At 40.4% G+C, this 21222-nt stretch overlaps 2 protein-coding genes across 3 annotated transcripts in view; one reads left to right on the forward strand and one right to left on the reverse strand.

The window, feature by feature from the left end:
• Window positions 1–21222, forward strand: part of ERICH5 (glutamate rich 5) — an 801722-nt gene that overhangs the window by 422539 nt on the left and 357961 nt on the right. The window lies entirely within an intron of this gene.
• STK3 (serine/threonine kinase 3) overlaps window positions 1–21222 on the reverse strand; it is a 285970-nt gene that overhangs the window by 78631 nt on the left and 186117 nt on the right. For both annotated transcript variants that reach the window (XM_050941016.1, XM_050941015.1), the window contains one exon: window positions 9508–9677. In XM_050941016.1, coding sequence (XP_050796973.1) covers window positions 9508–9677 — 170 coding nt within the window. The remainder of the gene's footprint in view (window positions 1–9507; window positions 9678–21222) is intronic.

Raw genomic sequence — 21222 nt, forward strand, 5'->3', positions numbered from 1 at the left:
GGACCTGACTGCATACAGAAACCTGTTTACTGGCTACATAAACAGTCCTGAGCCACACCTGGAGATATCAAAGAGGCAACCTAGTGTTTTGTGTCCCAGCAGTTGCAGACATGTCCTTGCTGGAACTTGAGGGCTGAGCTGCACTCTTTGTTTCAGGTGCTCTACAGCAAGGAACCTCCTAAGAGAGAGATAAGCGCTTCCTGATATCAAATCCATCAGCTCTCATATAAAGAGAATTCACTGTATAGGGGGTCAAGATTGATTTCTCAAGATTTAACTGCAGGGCTAGACTTTGGAATAGTGCAGTTGTTGTTTGAACTTCCAACCATACCTCCTGATATGACAGACCCTTGAGGAGACAATCTTCAAGATAGGGAAAGACAGTTATTCCTCAATGACAGAGGCAGGCAGCTACAACTGCCAATATATTTGAGGACACCCTTGGACAGATGAAAGGCCAAAGAATAGGACCTGGTACTGGTAACGATTGTGATTGAAAGTGAAACAGAGAAATCTTGTGAAAAGGATGAATCACTAAGTGGAAGCAGCCATCTTGGAGGCTGTGGGCTGCAAACCAGTCCCCTAATTCCAGGGAGGGAATTATAGCTGCTAGCAACACCATCCTGAATTTCTGATGTTTGACATGCTTGTTCAATTGTTTGAGATCTAGTATTGGCCTCTTCCCTCCATTTTTCTTGGGTATCAGAAAATATCCAAAATAGAACCATTTTCCCCTGTGTTGAAGTGGGACTGGCTCTATGATACTAGACTTAGGAATGATGAGATCTCCAATGTCAGCAGTCACTCATGAGAGGAGTCCCTGAAGAGGAATGGGCAAATGGGGTTGGCAGGGGGTGGAGGTAAATTGGATAGTATAACCTGACGTAATGGCCTCCAACACCCATTTAGCTGATGTTACCATGCTTGATGAAATAGAGAGAGGTAGTATCCAAACTGAGGAAGGGGGGTTGTGTGATACAGCTGATAAAACCTTTTGGGTGATTGGGTGATCTGGACTCTTGACCTAACTATCAAAACTGGTGTGAGGAGGATGCTAAAGGCTGGAATGAAGCAGTCGAGGTAGCTGCAGGCTCTTTGTTTAAAAACCTCAACTTCTTAGCTGGTAGCCTTTGTGCTGATTGAGATCTGCTAAACTTCTTTTGTTTTCGGGCATGTATACCCCACAAGGTCCAAGATCCTTTAGAGTATGAAGCAAGTCATCCGTGGAATCTGCGAAAAGCTTCTGGCCATCAAAAGGTAAATCTTCCACAGTCAATTGTACCTCCTGTGGAAATTCTGACAACTGAAACCAGGAAACTCGCTCACCACTAGTGCAGTGTAAACAGACCTGTCTGCAGTGTCCACCAAGTCAAGAGAAGCCCGCAGTGAAATTTTTGCAAAAAGCTGACCTTCCTTTATTATGGATCTGAACTGTTCTCAATATTCCTGTGGTAAATGGTCAATAAAAGTATTAAACTTCTCATACTTCAGTTAGTCATAATTTGACATGAGTGCCTGGTGGTTAGCTATTCTGAATGGAAGTGTTGCTGATGGATAGCTGTTACAACCAAACGAGTTCTGTTTTTTCCCTTTCACTGACTCCATCCGCAACCACAAAATCTGATGCTGAATGAGAAAATAAAAACTCAGAATTCCTGGGCAGAACTTAGTATTTATCAAACCTCTTGCATGTGGCAGGGTTGGGAGCAGGGGAGGTCGCTGGAGTTTGCCAGATGGACTTGGCTCCATCATTAGTATTCTGTACTTAATTTCCCTGTTTTTACTGGATCTTCCCTTAAAAGAAGAAGAGATTTTACACTTGCTGAGAACGTGAGAGTCTCCCAAGCAACAAATGCAGTGGGAGTGCTAGTCACTAACAGGGATTACTTCTTGAACAGAGAGGCATCTTTTACATCCTGGGGAGCCCAGCATTCCTGACAAAAGAAAATGTTGTTCAAGCCCCTCAGCAGGGGAAAAAGAAAAACAAAAACGTGTACGTATATTTTAAGAAAATAGGAACAAATGTTCCAACTATATGGTACTAAACCTACTATTACTAAGAACTAACTATAAAGCTAAAAGACTAATAAAGGGGGGGAAAAGGTACACAGGCACATGCTAGACTCTATCACTGGCCAAAGGTGGTTGAGAAGAAACTGATGGCGGTTTACCAGCACAGCCTTATATAGCCTTGGTACAGGGCATGAGGACGTGCAGGATGCATGTGTAGGCAGAACAGAGACTGCTACCAAAAATCTCCAATCAAAGTCACAGGGGCGCATGCATGCCTAAAGTAAAACACCCATAGGGACACTACTCGAAGAAGAAAGGTTGATATTTTTTGGTTAGTATTTGGAAAACTAGCAAATAAAATAGACTAGGAAATTGACTATTTATCAGTACAACACAAAGAAAATATACCTTCTGAAGAACTTATGCCCCAATTCTGCCAACACTTCTGCACATGCATAAACCAACTGAATGCTTGCAGGAATATGTGGTAATCCCAATATCTTATTTCTCTGAATGCCAAAATAGTTCACCTCATTTCATTTATTTAAAAACTCTTGTATAAGCAAAAGATCTTAAATATTTCCTTTACTATTAACTTTGTTTAAAACTAAAATATGCATCTGACTTTTTCTTTTTTTAATTAATTGCAAAGTTTGACTGGCACATCTTCCCTTCTACATTGCATTAACAAAAGCCAGATGCACTAATAAACTTGATATTACTTTTCCCTCTCCAGACATCTGAATATGGTCTGTTACCCTCCATTATTGTGGCACTTTTTGTTCTGCCCTTCTGGCTAAAGACTAAAGTATTTGTTGGCTGCCACCATTGGCACATTATGTATTTGCCTCGAGGAGTGTGGTAAAACAGTACAATCCTCCTCCCTTTTACAGAACAATCATATCATCTTCCATATGAGACTGGCTACTACCATCTGACACGGTGCTAGCTCTTCTGCATGGTATCACAAGCACTATTACAGTATTTTAGCATTAGAGTGGGTCTGGAGCAGCGTCCTTACTTTAGAATTAAAGTGTTAACCTTCAATCTCTAGACAAACATAGCAGTCACTATTGCTCGTATTCACTTTCAGAATCTCTATCTTGATCCCATTAAGTATAATTCCACTTGAGATAGAATAGAGTTCTTTAGTACTAAAAGTTCTCCATTATTTATCTTTTTCATTAATGATTTAAAAGACTGTATGTCAGTAATCTAAAAAATTAATGTTGACTTCATAAAAGTAGGAAATTTATTATGCATGCTTCCCAGAGATTTATCCTTTTGGAAAGTCTCTTGCAGACCTCTCAGCAATAGTGGCATTAATTTTTTCCAAAGCATTCTAATTGGAAAAAAAAACCAAAGACATTTCTGACTGTTTAAAAACAAACTGAAGTATTTTGAAGATAAATAAATACATAACAATTGTCCTACTGGTTAAAACCAAATGGTCCATCTAATCCAGTATCTTGTCTCTGATAGCAGCCAGAACCAGATGATTCAGAGAAAGAAACCACAGTGATCAGTTACAGAATAACCTGCCCACAGAAGATTCTTGCCTGTCAGTAACTGGTTGGCTTATGTCTTGAACCATGAAGGTTTTTGTCCCATCCCAAACTAAAACATTAATCCTAAATAAAGTAACTTATACTTTTATTCTGGTTATCCATATAAATGTCTAATCTTTTTTTAATCTTTTTAGCCTCAATAATGTATTTTGCAACAACTGCCACAAATTCTTATTGTTATAGTCATGTTGGTCCTAGAATATGAGAGAGACAAGATGGGTGAAGTAATATTCCCCAGACCTGAAGGGCTCTGTCGAGCTCAAAAGCCTTGTCTCTTTCACCCACTGCTGTTGGTCCAGTAAAATATATTGGACCCATCTAGTCTCTCACAAATTAATATTGTGTAAAAACATATTCAAGTTTTAGTAGGTTTGAAAAACAGCATCACCACTTCAGGTAACTTTTAAAATGTTGTTTGTAATTTTTTTGTGCTACTGGTTCATTCTATTAATCATTTGAGATCTCAAATAATTTTGAATATTTATTTATTTAAAAAATCATTTCCGTTGACTTTTTAAAAAGTTAAAGCACCGAAGAGGTTCAACAACAGTAAATCATTACACAATTTCTCACTAAAGATTATAAATTATTTAGGCCTTGATCTTGCAAACACTTACACATAGCAAACAACTTGATACATGTGAGTAGTCTCACTGAGTTTGTTATACCAATTATATTAGACCAGTAAAAACCAGCAGGATCTTATTAAAGGGGACAAGACAAAGATGCCACATTTATTATGATAACAATTTATGACTAATAACTAATATCTTAATTCTTATACACACACATTATACCTATTACCTATACACACACACACACACACATTCACATTATACCTAATACCTATACACACACACACACACATTCATCAGGTGTTCTGCAGCTGCTGCATAGTTACCAGTCCTGAAGATAGCTTAAGTTCATGGCTTGATTTTGCAGCTTGGGTTCGTAGCTTGTGGCAGCTAACTGGCCAGGAAAGCTGGGTACAAGGCTGAGCTGGATCTCTGTTGGACAGGCACCGATGTTCTTCCATGTTGGCAGCAGAATGTTACCCAGAGTTTCTCATCTCACCCTTCTTTTTTATGGGCTTTTAGTTTGGATTCAAAGTCTATAGGTCTTGCTGTGTCACGCTGCCTCTGGGTTTAGATTGATCACCCATCAGTTGCAGGCATGACTTTCAGCCTTGGACCTGGCTTTGATCTTCCTTCTGTTGTCCTTTTCTTTTTAGGGTGGATGCTTCTTACTTTGTTTAGGGCTGTTGTCTAGGTCTTCAGCCGTTGGTATTTGAACTTTATCTCATCAGGACAGGCTGGGGCTGGAGGTTGATTCCATCATTCATACATACCTCATTCACACATCTAAACTAAACTAATAAGATTACAGCAGGGTTTGCAAAAATGAAGGTTGGAGGAAGCTTTTACAAAATGGAGTGAGTGTTTTAAAATGGGGTTTGAATTACAATATGGAACAGAAGTTACAGTGTAGGCAAGTGTAGTGAATGTTGAACAGAAGTTACATTAATAAAGTGAACAATTAAAAACAATTTCATTTATCAGTTCTACAAGTTCAATGTGACTACTTCTAAGCTAGTGAGGAGGGCTTTAAACTAGGTTCGCCAGGTGATGGTGACCTAAGTCCAGAGGTAAGTGGGGAAGTGGGATACTGGGAGGAAACACAAGGAGGAGGGTGCAACAGGGGAATCCTCCTTGGCTCATACTGAGAAAGCAGGGCAATCGGCTAGTTATCTTAGGTGCCCGCACATGAACGCAAGAAGCCTGGGAAACAAGCAGGAAGAATTGGAAGTCCAGGCACAGTCAAGGAACTATGATGTGATTGGAATAACAGATACTCGGTGGGGTAACTCACATGCCTGGAACACTGTCATGGATGAGTATAAACTGTTCAGGAAGGAAAGGCAAGGGAGAAAAGATGGAGGAGTTGTATGTAAGGGAGCAGTATGATTGCTCAGAGATACAATACGAAACTGGAGAAAAGCCCATTGAGAGTCTTTGGGTTAAGTTTAGAGGTGAGAGCAACAAGGGTGATGTCATGGTGGGCATCTGCTATAGACCACAAGACAACTAACAGAAGTTTCCAGATCACAGGCCCTGATTCTCATGGGGGACTTCAATAACCCTGACCTCTGCTGGGAGAGCAAAACAGCAGTGCACAGACAATTCAGGAAGTTTTTGGAGTGTGTTAGGGACAACTTCCTGGTGCAAGTGCTGGAGGAACCAAAGAGGGGCCGTGCTTCTCTCGACCTGCTGCTCACAAACAGGGAAGAATTGGTAAGGGAAGTACAAGTGTGTGGCAACGTGGGCAGCAATGACCATGAGATGGTCGAGCTCAGGATCCTGGCACAAGGAAGAAAGGAGAGCAGCAGAATATGGACCCTGGACTTCAGAAAAGCAGACTTTGTCTCCCACAGGGAACTGATGGGCAGGATCTCCTGGGAGGCTAATATGAGGAGGAAAGGAGTCCAAGACAACTGGCTGTATTGTAAAGAAGCTTTATTGAGGGCACAAGAACAAACCATCCTGATGTGCAGTAAGAATAGCAAATATGGCAGGCGACCAGCTTGGCTTAACAGAGAAATCTTCAGTGACAAACACAAAAAGGAAGCTTACAAGATGTGGAGACTTGAACAGATGACTAGGGAGGAGTATAAATATATTGCTCGAGCATGCAGGGGTGTAATCAGGAAGGCCAAAGCACAATTGGAGTTGCAGCTACCAAGGGATATGAAGGGTAACAAGAAGGATTTCTATAGGTATATTAGCAACAAGAAGGTCAGGGAAAGCATGGGACCTTTACTGAATAGGGGAGGCAACCTAGTGACAGATGATGTGGAAAGAGCTGAAGTACTCAATGTTTTTGCCTTGGTCTTCACAGACAAGGTCAGTTCCCAGACTGCTGCACTGGACAGCACAATATGGGGAGGAGGTGAGCAGCCCTCACTAGTGAAAGAACAGGTTAAGACCTATTTAGAAAAGCTGGACATGCACAGGTCCAGGGGCTGGATCTAAAGCATCTGAGGGTGCTGAGGGAGTTGGCTGATGTGATTGCAGAGCCACTGGCCATTATCTTTTAAAACTTGTGATAAGGGGGAGAGGTCCCAGACAACTGGAAAAAGGGAAACATAGTGCCCATCTTTAAAAAAAGAGAAGAAGGAGAATCCGGGGAACTACAGACTGGTCAGCCTCACCTCAGTCCCTGGAAAAATCATGGAGCAAGTCCTCAAGGAATCCATTTTGAAGCACTTGGGAGAAGAGAAAGGTGATCAGGAACAGTCAAGATACGATACAGCGTATTGTGCTTCATTAGTAGGAGCACTGCCAGCAGATTGAGGGAAGTGATTATTCCTCTCTTTTCGGCACTGGTGAGGAGACGTCTGGAGTATTGCATCCAGTTTTTGGGCCCCCCACTACAGAAAGGATGTGGACAAATTGGAGGGAGTCCAGCGGAGGGCAACAAAAATGATTAGGGGGCTGGGACCCATGACTTATGAGGAGAGGCTGAAGGAACTGGGCTTGTTTAGTCTGCAGAAGAGAAGAGTGTGGGGGGCGGGGATTTGATGGCAGCCTTCAACTATCTGAAGAGGAGTTCCAAAGACGATGGAGCTAGGCTGTTTTCAGTGATGGCAGATGACAGAACAAGGAGCAAGGGTCTCAAGTTGCAGTGAGGGAGGTCTAGGTTGGATATTAGGAAAAACTATTTCACTAGGAGGGTGGTGAAGCACTGGAATGGGTTACTTAGGGAAGTAGTGGAATTTCCATCCTTAGAGGTTTTTAAGGCCCTATAGTGGGGTGGTCACCCGCTCCGCGTAAAGGACTTAAAACAGCCCAGGAGAGGGTGGTGGCTGGGAGCAAGCAGTTCCCAGGCTGAGTGGGGAAGTAAGCTCAGCTGTGACCATGCCCCAAGTAGGGCTCACCTGACCCTTATAAGAGGGCAGTGGGCAAGGGGCACAGACAGACTCTCTCTAGCCTAGTGAGAGGGAGGGACCTGGCTGCTGGGAGTGTACCAAGGTACTTGAAGTGGAGCAGGGCTGGGGGAAGGCCTAGGGAGCTGGGGAGTTCTGGCCTGGAAACCCCCAGGCTGCGGCCTAGTGGAAGGCCAAGTAGGTACTGGGGTTGCAGGGGGCAGCCCAAAAGGGGTAGGCAGAGGCAGCAGGTCCAAACCCCCTTGCCTGTGATGAGTGGCATTTATACTGCAGTCTGCCCTAGTGAACAGGGGCTAGATGGAGACTGGGCAGTAGCCAAAGACTGAAGTGAGGTGGGGATAGTGGGTGGGAGTTCCCTGGGGAAGGGAGACCCAGAGACTGAGGAGTGTACTGCCAGAGGGCAGCACCACTGCGTGCAAGGGGCACTGGGTCCAGGAGGGACTTGGGGGCCAGGAAAAGTGGGACACTGGCCTGCAGAGGGCGCTCTGACAGCTGGATAGCTAATTCCCAGAAGGTACCAGCAGGAGGTGACGCAGAGGTGAGTCCCGTACAGTTACAGGCCCGGCTTGACAAATCCCTGGGTGGGATGATTTAGTTGGGGTAGGTCCTGCTTTGAGCAGGGGTTTGGACTAGATGACCTTCTGAGATCTTCCAACCCTGATCTTCTAGAAGTCTATGATTTGTGTGTGTAAATTTACTTGTGAATAAATGTGCACAGATCAGGACCTTAGAATTTACAAATGGATTCATTGTGTTTGTAATTATCAGCCCATCTGTAAAAGCAAAACAGTTTTTACAACAGTTCTACAGAAATTTTATTACCACCATAATAAACCACATTTAGATACAGATAGTTATTTTCCAGTGAATAATGTACCAGTTATTTCACTGGCTGATCATGAAGATGCTGGCTATTGTATCTTTGTAGTCTAAAAAAAATTAGTGTACTTATTCAAAAGCTTTATTCTCCTACAGCAACAGTTTATACGGTGCTGTTTCACTTGCCATATCATAGTAGCTGAAATTTAAGAGTCAGCTTTATTTAGAAAGACAGTAAGTAAAAACTGAGAAAAATATCCCACACCTACAGCTGTATTTCTCTTTCTCAAGGATCATGTGATCAAATTTAGGTACTACTGTGTAGTGAAGGAAAGAACATGTTAAATCTACAATAGGTATGTTAAATTCCTTTGTTTAGAAAGGTTAGAAAATATAAAAGAGTGGGGGAAAGCTATTACAGCTATATATCACGTGTCCAAATCAGTCGTATCACTTCATTTTGATAAAAGAACATTTTAAAACTATATAGGTTAATAACACTTCTTTTTGTCTCTCATCATATTTTTCATTGTTATCTTAAAAACAAACAAACCACATTTTGAAGAAAAAGACATTCAAGGTAGTGAAACAGAGAGCAAACAGATCAGTGTATTATTTCTAAAGATGTAATAGTTTGTTCCAGAAATCACAGGAATTGTAATACAAGTTATACCAAAAGGCTCCAAGGACACATTAAGTGATCTTATTCAATCTACTTAGGAGATATGTAAATTGCTCTGCCTCGTTTAAAATTCTTTCTACATGTCTCATTTGAGATACTAACTCAACCCCCCACCCCCTTACAGTACACTCATATATCTGAAGGCTTTAATAAACTAGGTCACACAACCAGTTTGATAAACTACGATACAAAATTGAAAAGCGCCAAGAATACATTTACTGAAAGGAATTTTTTTTTTTAATGTTTTCACTCCAACCTACCACTCTCTTTTAGAAGTCATGTTCTGTGTTAGGCAAATGTGTTAGTATAACAGCTAGAACATGACTTTACTATTAAATATCTGGAAGGTATCCTTGAAAGATGACTTATTTTGTTTGCACTACTAGAAAGCTATAGAAAGGATTAATTAATTTTAGCATACATAAAATAAACAGCATGCAAGGAAGTAAACATTAGAAAAGTAACACTGTAAATTTACTTACAAAGTCAAAATCTCCATCTTGAGGGACTTTCCAGTTATCAGGATATTTGGATATGTGGTAGGGTTCAGGCATATTCTGATTACAGTTTTCATGGCTTTTATTCTTGGAATCTTGTTTATCAAAGTAGTCCATGAAAGAAGGTCTTTGTACTTGCGGTGAAGTAGCATTTCCTTAGTTGAAAGGAAAGGAAAAAGTTAAAACTGTCTGGAGATGGAAGATTTACTGCTCTACAAAATAAGCTGTTTAAGAATTTATTGGACTAACTTTACAGTGATTCATATAATGTCTATTTATTATTATACAAACTCAAATATCAGTATGTACTAAAAAATAATACAAAGTTGTAGCAGTTTAATTAAAGATGTGATTTTAAACTGAATTAGCAAAACTGGTGCACAGAGGGTGTACAGACTATGAATAAATGACTTCACTGGCAGTTGAGAGTACTCCGTATATAACAGGATCATAGCCTTACAGAGCAGATGGATGGAAAATCCCATATAAATTATGGCATGAACTGCCACTCTATCATTCTTTTCATAAAAGAATTATGTCTGAAATTTGTTGCCATTATGGGACGTCAAAAGAGTTCACCCATTGAATAGGACAGTTAATGTATTACACAGAAAAAACACTATATTGGCTCTATGTAACTCTCCCCTAGGGCTACATCCAGAATAAAAGAATACTATGAATCATAAAATGCTGTACTCAAATTATATAAATATTATAAATATACAAATTCTACCAGTACAATACAGAACATAATGACACTAATTAAGCAATTTGCAAACATCTACAAGGTAATAAGGTGATAAGTAACAGCATGGATTTGTCAAAAACAAATTGTGTGAAACCAACCTAACAGCTTTCTTTGACAAGGTAACAAGTCTCGTGGAAGTGGGGTTGCGGTAGATGTGGTATACCTTGACCTTAGTAAGGCTTTTGATACTGTCTTGCATGACCTTCTCATAAACAAACTAGGGAAACAGAACCTAGATGGAGCTACTCTAAGGTGAGTGCAAACATAATTCTTGGATGCATTAGCAGGAGTGTCATAAGTTCTGGGCACCACATTTCAGGAAAGACAAATTGGAAAAAGTCCAGAGAAGAGCAACAAAAATGATTAAAAGTCTAGAAAGCGTGACCTCTGAAGAATAAAAAAGGGTTTGTTTTAGTCTGGAGAAGAGAAGACTGAGAGAGGACATGATAATAGTTTTCAAGTACATAAAAGGCTGTTACAAGGAGAGGGAGAAAAACTGTTCTCATTAACCTCTGAGGAAAGGACAAGAAGTAATGGGCTTAAATAGCAGCAAGGGCGGTTTAGGCTGGCCATTACAAAAAGCTTCCTAAATGTCAGGGTAGTTAAGCACTAGAATAAATTGTCTAAAAAGGTTGTGGAATGTCTGTCACTGGAGATTTTTAAGAGCAAGTTAGACAAACCCCTCTCATGGACAGCAGATAATCCTTAGTCCTCTCTTGAGTGCAGAGGACTGAACTAGAAGACCTCTCAAGGTTCCTTCCAGTCCTAACAAGTCTCTGATTCTATGACAAGCACAAGTAACCTATGTGAATTTAAAAACAAGAATGCTAGACAAGACTACTTTTTTTTATTATAAGCATTAACAGCAAACTAAGAAAAAACATACATTGGTTAGAATTATCCTGTTTTAAAGAGAATAAACTACAGCTAGGGCGGAGGATGAGGAGAATGTTGCTAACATCTTTTTAGGCATATGTATAATGCATGAGTGTGTGGACTTTCTGATCTGCTGGGAAAAGAAATTTCATCAACTGCAAACCTGGACTATGGTACAGCGTAGTATAGTTAAGAATTGTAAAACAACTATAATAGGTATGCTTGCACTTTACTGCAAAATTTAAGGAGGCTTTTTTTTTTGGTCTCCGTTCCTGTAAAGTGACCAGGCACAAAAGCATGATATGTTCAAAAGATGCCATTAATTTTACCTAAAGAAGCCCACAGACATACAAAAAACAACTTTTATTAACGATTTTTCCTTTAAGGGTTTGGAGGAAGCAGAGCAGTACAGGGTAGACTGATTAAAATCAAAGTTGTTTAAATCACCAATTTTAATTATCAAGTATCAGAGGGTAGCCGTGTTAGTCTGGATCTGTAAAAGCAGCAAAGAATCCAGTGGCACCTTATAGACTAACAGACGTTTTGGAGCATGAGCTTTCGTGGGTGAATACCCACTTCCTCAGATGCATGTAATGGAAATATCCAGGGGCAGGTAAATATATGTGTGCTAGCAAGCAAGCTAGAGATAACGAGGTCAGTTCAATCAGGGAGGATGAGGCCCTCTTCTAGCAGTTGAGGTGTGAAAACCAAGAGAGGAGAAACTGGTTCTGTAGTTGGCAAGCCATTCACAGTCTTTGTTCAATCCTGAGCTGATGGTGTCAAATTTGCAGATGAACTGAAGCTCAGCAGTTTCTCTTTGAAGTCTGGTCCTGAAGTTTTTTTGCTGCAGGATGGCCACCTTAAGGTCTGCTATAGTGTGGCCAGGGAGGTTGAAGTGCTCTCCTACAGGTTTTTGTATATTGCCATTCCTAATGTCTGATTTGTGTCCATTTATCCTTTTCCGTAGAGACTGTCCAGTTTGGCCGATGTACATAGCAGAGGGGCATTGCTGGCATATGATGGCGTATATTACATTGGTGGATGTGCAGGTGAATGAACCAGTGATGGTGTGGCTGATCTGGTTAGGTCCTGTGATGGTGTCGCTGGTGTAGATATGTGGGCAGAGTTGGCATCGAGGTTTGTTGCATGGATTGGTTCCTGAACTAGAGTTATTATGGTGCGGTGTGCAGTTACTGGTGAGAATATGTTTCAGGTTGGCAGGTTGTCTGTGGGCAAGGATTGGCCTGCCACCCAAGGCCTGTGAAAGTGTGGGATCATTGTCCAGGATGGGTTGTAGATCCTTGATGATGCATTGGAGGGGTTTTAGCTGGGGGCTGTATGTGATGGCCAGTGGAGTCCTGTTGGTTTCTCTCTTGGGTTTGTCTTGCAATAGGAGGCTTCTGGGTACACGTCTGGCTCTGTTGATCTGTTTCCTTATTTCCTCGTGTGGGTATTGTAGTTTTAATTATGTTTTCAAATTCCATGTTTTATTTATTTTCTTAAAGAAAGGTTTATTTTCATTGAGAACCATTAAAACATGTTGATTTACAACTAAATAGAGTCTTTACACTAAACTTAGTATTATTTTTTGCTAAGCAGAAAGATACACTCTATCTATATACATTTATTTAAACAGTAGCATAACTTAATTTACATTTATTGAGATTCTTAATTTTTACAATTCTTATGTTAGAAAATGGTAAATGATGCATTTCTAATTTACTAGATGATGATGAACTTTTTAACTGTGATTTATGTCAAGCTCTATTTAGATGGAAATTCAAATTCAATTAAAAATGCACAAAACAGCATTTATTTATTTTATTTAAATTAAATAAAACTACCTTAAATGTGCTGGATTCATAAGACAAAAAAAATCAAAAAGTTTATCAAAACATGTTTTGCATTTAAAGTAACTGATTTTTTAAGCAAAGGAAGCATTATTTGAAGGTAGTGAACTGAACTTATTGTTCCTAGTCATCACGTCCTTCAAGATTTTAGAATTAATAGATCTCTTCCTCTCACAACTAGTTTACTTTCCTGCTTTTTCAGCTGCCAACTGGTTTCTTAACTTTGAATGAACTAGTTATTGAACTGACCTAGTTCAATAAATTGTAATGAAGAGAATATTCTCTCTGTACCTCCAGAAGAGGCTGGTTTAGGACTTCAACAAACTCTGGGGTCTAGGCACTTAACCATTGACTTCCACAAGCTCCGTGGTCTGATTTTCCTTAAAACTTTAGAAGCAAACATATATTGCTTAATACAATTTTTGTTTTTAATGTACATGATTTTAACACATTATTATATGTTTAGGCCTTAACATATGTTGTCAATTTCAAATTTATTTTAATAAGTTTTTTAAAATAAACAATATTCAATTTAAATTTTAAAAAATCAATTCCACCCCCCCAAAAAAACCAAAAAACAAAACTATTGATTTTTATATACCCTGGAGCAGGACTGGAGAGTGCAAGTAGCCTGGTTAATATTTTCTGAGTAGTCCACAAAATCAGCCGGAGAGATTTTGTCACAAACATTTGAGTTTAAAGCTCAAAAAACAGAAGGGGCATGGGGACGGATTCAACTACTATCTCCATCCAGACAATTTACAGATCTCTCTCTCTGTACCAGACCTGTGTTTCTTTCTGTCCAATTTAAAATCTTGCTTGTCTCTCTGCCATCTTCTAGTGGATGTCTAGCTATCAGCTCAAGCTAACATGGCTAAAATGGAGCTCTTAAACTTCCCCTCAACATGCTGCCCCTCACGCTTGGGAGGTACTGCCCAGAAACATCCATCCTCTTTTTGTCTTCTGTTTGAATAGCATCTAGTACAATGGGGTTGTGGTCCATGACTAGGTCTCCTAGGTGCTCCAGTAATACAAATAATAATAAATAACACCATCACCACACTACAGTTGGTGTCTTCTCACTGTCATGGGTGATAAGAGGGAACTGGGGGAGGGTCAAAACTGCTCCACCCATTATGCCTTCCATTACAGCCATTACACCCTGGCACAAGGAGGCACAAAGTGATGGACTCTGCTATTCACAGGTTTATGAGCTCACATGCATGAGGCAAATATACCTCTACATGGGATCCATCATGACACATATTCGAAGAATTTTTACATTAACAAATGCACTAGTTTGGAGTGCATGAAGGTCCCTTTTGCAAAATACACAGTTAAACACAACAACTTTTTAGTCTCAAAGCCTGTGTATTATACCTTATTGAATAAAAACCTTGTGCACATTCTCTCAAGGACCTATAAAACTACAAGCATCATATGTAAGGAAAATATGAAAACTATACTTAAAAGAAAAAAAATTATATCCCCCATAACACATAGCTGTAAGAATTTAACTTTTCTAAAGTAGTTGTAAATATGTTATCTTAAAAATATTATCCCCCAAAAAATCTCAGTTTAAAAAAAAGGGGGGGTAGAGGGCTAGGGGCACTGCAATTGGATCTGCATGGGGCCAGATTTCTATGGGGCTCTGTGCAGGCTTATCCTATTGCAGAATTGGGATCTCAGTCAACACATAGCCAGACACATAATGGCTAGCAAAGCCTACAATTTGTAGATTCATATATTCATAGACTCCAAGGATAGAAGGGACCATTGTGATCAACTAATCTTGTCTCCTGTATAGCACAGGCTCTAGAACTCCCTAAAAATATTTCCTAGAGAATATCATTTAGAAAAATAGCCAATCTTGATTTAAAAGCTGATAGTGATAGAAAATCCACCATGACCCTTGGTAACCTTCCAATGGTTAATTACCCTCACTTGTTAAAAACTTACACCTTATTTATAGTCTAAATTGGTCTATCTTCAGTTTCCAGCCATTGGTTCATGCTATACCTTCCTCTGCTAGGCTATTATTAAATATTTGTTCCCAATGTAGATACTTATAAGACCAGGGGTCGGCCACCTTTCAGAAGTGGTGTGCTGAGTCTTCATTTATTCACTCTAATTTAAGGTTTTGCATGCCAGTAATACATTTTAACATTTTTAGGTCTCTTTCTAAAAGTATAGAATATAATATATAAAAAAGGGTGGGGGAGGGATAGCTCAGTGGTTTGCACGTTGGCCTGCTAAACCCAGGGTTGTGAGTTCCCTCCTTGAGGGGGCCACTTAGCAATCTGGGGCAAAAATCAGTTCTTGGTCCTGCTAGTGAAGGCAGAGAGCTGGACTCAATGACCTTTCAAGGTCCCTTGCAGTTCTAGGAGATAGATATATCTCCTATTATAATTATATAACTAAGCTATTGTTGTATGTAAAGTAAATAAGGTTTTTAAAATGTTTAAGAAGCTTCTTTTAAAATTAAATTAAAATGCCTAGCTGCCAGGATCCAGGCAGTGTGAGTGCCACTGAAAATCAGCTTGCATGCCACCTTTGGGACCCATGCCATAGGTTGCCTACCCCTGTTATACCAAGTCTCCCTTTAATCTTCTTTTTGTTAAGATAAATAGATGGACTGCTTTGAGTGTAACAATTTAAGGCAAGTTTTCTAATTCTTTAATCATTCTCACAGCTCTTCTCTGATCCCTTTCCAACTTATCAGCACCCTTCTTGAATTGTGGGCACCAGAACTGGACATAGTATTCCAGCAGCAGTTGCACAACTGCCAAATACAGAGGCAAAATAACTTCTCTATTCCTACTTGCAATTCCTCTATATATGGATCCAAAGATTACATTAGTTCTTTTGGTCACAGCCTCACATTGGGAGCATATGTTCAGCCGATTAACCACCACAACCCTCAAATCTTTTTCAGAGTCACTGCTTTCCAGGATAGAATCCCCCATCCTGTAACATTCTTTGTTCCCAGACATATACATCTAACTATATTAACATGTATATTATTCGCATGTGCTGAGTTTACCAAGCAATCCAGATCGCGCCGAATCAGTGATCTATTACCTTCATTTGCCACTCTCCCAATTTTAATGTCATCTGCAAACTTTATCAGTGATAATTTTATGTTTTCTTCCAGAATATTGATAAAAGTGTTAAATAGCATAGAGCCAAGAACTGATCCCTGCAGGATCTCACTGGAAGCACACCTGCTTGATGACAATTCTCCTTTTACCTTTAGAGACCTTTGAGTTAGCCCCTTTTTAATCAATTTAATGTGTGCCATTTGTAATTTTATATCATTTAGCTGTAATCTCATAGAAAAAGATATCAAGTTAGTTGGACAGGATGTATTTTCCATAACCCATGTTGATCTGCATTAATTACATTATCCTCTGTTAATTCTCTATTAATCAAGTCCTATATCAACCACTCCATTATCTTGACAGATAAAGACATTTGTGAAAAATTTGTTCTGAATACTGAGTTTAAGTATGACACTGTTTTGGGAACGAATTTGACATTTGGATTCTTTCAAGGAGGTGACCAGTCCAAAATACTATATCAGACATATAACTTTTCATTTACTTTACATAAACTCTACACTTAAATATCATGAAATAATATAGTTTATCAACATCACTTTGACACTGCCACTTTACAAAATCTTTATTGTCCTCTTTTCAGTTTCTAAAATTCTAAGTCCAGCATGGATTAGTGTATTTGTCCTTGGTTTCCTTTGAAGGAAGCATAATTCACCAAGAGTCATGTTCCCCTTCTTCCTACACAATAGAAGGGAACAGAACACAGTGTCTGGCAGCTTTACAAAAGCTATGCAACCTTGGGAAGCTATGTTCTCTTTCTACTCAGTTTTACACTGGAAAGGCAGTATATGTCCTGTAGTTCTTTTCTTCTTCCCTGTTTCAATATTTCTCCTTCAAATAGTTCTGCAAGCAAATAACCAGTGAACGATTCCAGTTATCTGGATACAATATGCATATAATATCACATGAGCACTCTCTTATAAATTAATTTATTTATTTACAATGCAAACTAACATTCTTTATTGAATTTTGTATTTTAATTAAACACAATTCTATACACCTTTAGCTTAAGCACAATGATTCTGCTGGCTGCCACTTCCCGCAGCTCCTACTGGCTGGGAACAGTGAATTGTGACCACTGGGAGCTGCAGGCGGCTGTGCCTGTGGACAGTCAATGTAAACAAACTGTCTCGTGGCCCGCCAACAGACTACCCTGACAGGCCATGTGCAGCCCATGGGCCACAGGCTGCCATTGCTCTAGGTCCTCAGTGACAGGTCGTCTGTCTAAATCTTGCTGATTCTTTCTCCATAACATCTCTAAGATACAGTCTTTCCTATCCATCCCCATAGCTAACACTCTTGTTCACGCTATCATATTTCATGTCTCAATTACTACAGCATCCTTTTTTCTGCCTGGACAAACACAATCTTGCCCCACTCATATCCATTCAGAATGCTGCTGCAAAGGTAATTTTCCTAGCCCATCATTTTCACCATGTCACCTTTCTTTGCATCCCTCTACTGGCTACCCCTTCTCTATGGTAACAAACATAAGTTACTTGCGTGGGCGGCGGGTATCCCTGGTGCTGCCACCGACCTGCCGCCAGACACCTGGGCCACGGTGGCCCTGTCCCTTTCCCAAAATCCCCACCGCCTGCTGCTGCTTGCCTGTGCCTGCCATGTCTTCTCCACTCCACCCCCACCTCCAGAGGTAACCGCTGCTCGCTGCATCCCTCCTCCTCGGGGACGGGGGAGTGAGGAAGGACGTGGAGAGCTAGCAGACAGCCAAAGTCGGGCAGGGGAGTGAGGAGGCCTGGCCAGGTGCTCAGCCAGAGGCTCAGCCAGGGGGGCTGGTGCTCAGGGAATCGGCCGCTCGGCTGAGCACTGGTGGCCAGTGGAGGGCCTTCAGAGGCGGGAGGTGCTGGTGGCTCAGCCTGGTGCTAGGACTGGCTCGGTGCTCAGGAGGGTCAGAGGCTCAGCCCGGCGCTGAGGCCAGCTCAGCACTCGTGGGGGCTGGCGGCTCGGCCTGGCGCTGGCAGCAGGGAGGGGGAAGATAGACAGTGGGGAGGGGGTGCTCATGGATTCTCCTGTTGGGGGGAGTGAGGTTTTGGGGCTCCAGCATGCAGGAGATGGGGCCTTGTGTGAAAAGGGCAGGGCTGGCAGGTGAGTCTCCCCAAAGCGGCAGTTCATCCGCCAATCATGATTACTTGAATTCACCTTAACAAGTTTTTCACAGCCTACCCCCATCCTTCCCTTACCTCTCATCTCTCATTCACTCCCGAGAAGGCAACTGACTCCTACCTCTGATCTGTCTATCTCTATCCATCTGTTGTTATATTTAGTGTTATATTTAGAATGTAAACTTTTTGGGTCAGGGACTACATTTTTGTTCTGTGATTGTACAGCACATAGCACAATGCGATCCTAGTCCATGATTAGGCCTCTTAAGTGCTACAGTAACAGTGCTACAGTAACAGAGGCGTTGGCAGTAGATCTGTGCACAGTGTGAATTCACTGGTCCAAAACTCCACACTGAGGGCTGTCACCACTATGCCTTAATAAATCTGCAGCATGACCTAGGTATATAAGCTGGAAGAATCCGATAGAATATAATAGGGATAAACTTATAGCGTTATACACAAATTACTTATAGAATTTAATAAAGAATAATAATTTTTGCAGGGTTTATGAATGAGTATCATAGATTATTAGTGTTGGAAGGGACGTCAGGATCATACAGAATTCTAAAGTCAGGATATAATTTTCTATAAAATCCTACCAGACTTTCATTAAGTGTAGATGCCACGCATCCTGCAAAGGGATGAGATACAATTCTGTCTCTCCCAGAAAAATACAGTTGCAATGAGCAAAGCCATGTTACTGAGATGTTGCAAAGAGGAACAGCATTTGACCCTAAGATTTAATGCAACTTTCTCATTTTCTTTGCAGCCTCCCAGTATGGTGCTTTCCCACCACAATATAACCTCCTGTTTCTAAGTGACCCTATCAGCTCCTTCCAAAATCTGTTTGAATTGGTTTCTTTCTTATATCTGGCTCAACCTGGACTCCATGTTTCTAGCAAGGATCTTCTGTGTGGCTCCTCTCCATAACAACATCCTTCCCTGTTTCCTGCTTCCCTGGATGGGGCAGAGACACCTACAATAGTAGTTTCTTAACACAGGAAAGCTGGAAGCAGTATCTGTGGGCTTTGCCTACACTGAGGAAGTAAGTTGCATTAAAAATATGTTTAAATAACATTATTAAACACCTCTTAGTACTTAGAGTAGACAAAGACAGTGGTGTTTAAAAATATAATGGCTGGTTGTGGGTTAATGCTAAAGGTAATCCCACTCCAGTCTTTTTTTGGCAAAGAAGCCACAATGCCTTTAACAGTCTGAAAAGTTGATGTGAATGGGGGAATATGGAGACTATCTTGGACACTCAATACATCTGTTCCATCTTGCAGTACTGGTGGTAAAGACAAAATGAAATTAGATGTCCCCAAATGGCTCTCTAGTACCTTTATTTCTATTAAGAGAATTTTTTTCCAAGAAGGATCACCAGGATGTTGTATAAAGTTTATCTTTAAAAATATAAATTGTGACATCTAATGCAAGGAAGAAACACAATTTAACTTGACTGCAGCTCTGTCATTCTACTCCAAAACACGTAGCCCCATTTCAAGGACTGTGCGGGGGGGGGGGGGGATTTATTTTGTGAAACATTTCAATTTAAATAGGAATATATTCCACTGTAATGCATGTTTTGATCAAACCCTCCTGATGTCTTCATTAAGGAAAAATATCTCAGTGATGATGTATTCCCTAAAGAAAAGTATTTTATGAAGATTAATCTGTGGGAACAATGGATTTCTTTCTTTCTTTTTTTTCAATGTATAGGTAAAGCCTAGATTAATAAAGCATGTACAGTATAAAGTATTAAGTGACTAGTATGTATTATATCACAACTGTAAAAATGTAATAATTAAGTTGAACAATACCAATAGCAAAATACATTATTCTGTCACTGTTGGCAGAATAAATAGAAATCTTGTAATTCGTTTTAACCTCTCTGCACTGCAGATGCCAAAACATGTACACAGTCATTAAAATGATTTTCAATACACTAACATTTGAGATACAGAATATATGTTTAGTATCCCAATACACAGAAAGGGTGTAAATGCCAGAGAGCGAGGAGTTGTTTAGGATGGTGCAAGTGAGCATCAAAAAGGCTGAATATCAGAAAACAGTGAGGCCCCTTACACATTGAACAGTCTCCCAAGGAAAACACTAGCAGTCCTATCTTTAGAAATATATTAAACACTAGACTGAAAAACCTCTCAAGAACATTCTGAATAAAACAATTCTATATTGGCTCGGAAGTGAAAGGGTTGGGCAAACTGACCTATGCTAATAGGTCTTTCTACAATGATCTTGCAAACAAATTCACAACCAAGGATCTCTAGGGTCTCTTTGCAGGATCAGGGCCTTAACATCTATGAAAGAATTGAATGCCCGATATGAACAAAAATGTACTGTAATTAACTGAAACAATTACTAACTGTAACTGTGATTCTTTGAGATGTGATACAGATATGTATTCCACTTATGTGTGCATGCACTCTGCACACCAGAGCCAGAGAATTTGCCTAGCACTACCCGCAGAGTGGCGGCTCTTGCACCTCGTGTCCATAGCCCCTCCTGGGGCTATATGAAGCACTGCTGCCCCAACCCCCCTCAGCTCCTTTGCACCAAACATCCAGAGAGACACCCGATGCAGAGGGGACGGACAGTGGGTCTTGGAATACACGTCTGCATCAAATCTCAAAGAATCATAGTTACATAACTGTTTCTTCTTCTTTTTCAAGTAGATGCAGCCATGTATGTTACAAACAAGCAATATACACCCAGAAGGTGGGGCTCAGAGTCTACCTAAACAAAGATTGCAGTACCACCTTAGGAAAACTGACATCCACCATGGAAGATGCAATAACAGCATAACAGAGCATAAATGTATATATGGACAACCATGTAGCAGCCCTGCAAATGTCCAATATTGAGACAATTCTCGTAAAATGAGCTCGCACCTGCTGTGTAGACATAGCTGAAGCTATTTCATATGCAATCTTGATACCAGATGTTATGCCTTTAGAGACAGTCTGCAA

The sequence above is a fragment of the Gopherus flavomarginatus genome, chromosome 2 (assembly GCF_025201925.1).
Source record: "Gopherus flavomarginatus isolate rGopFla2 chromosome 2, rGopFla2.mat.asm, whole genome shotgun sequence".
Taxonomy (NCBI): Eukaryota; Metazoa; Chordata; order Testudines; family Testudinidae; genus Gopherus; species Gopherus flavomarginatus.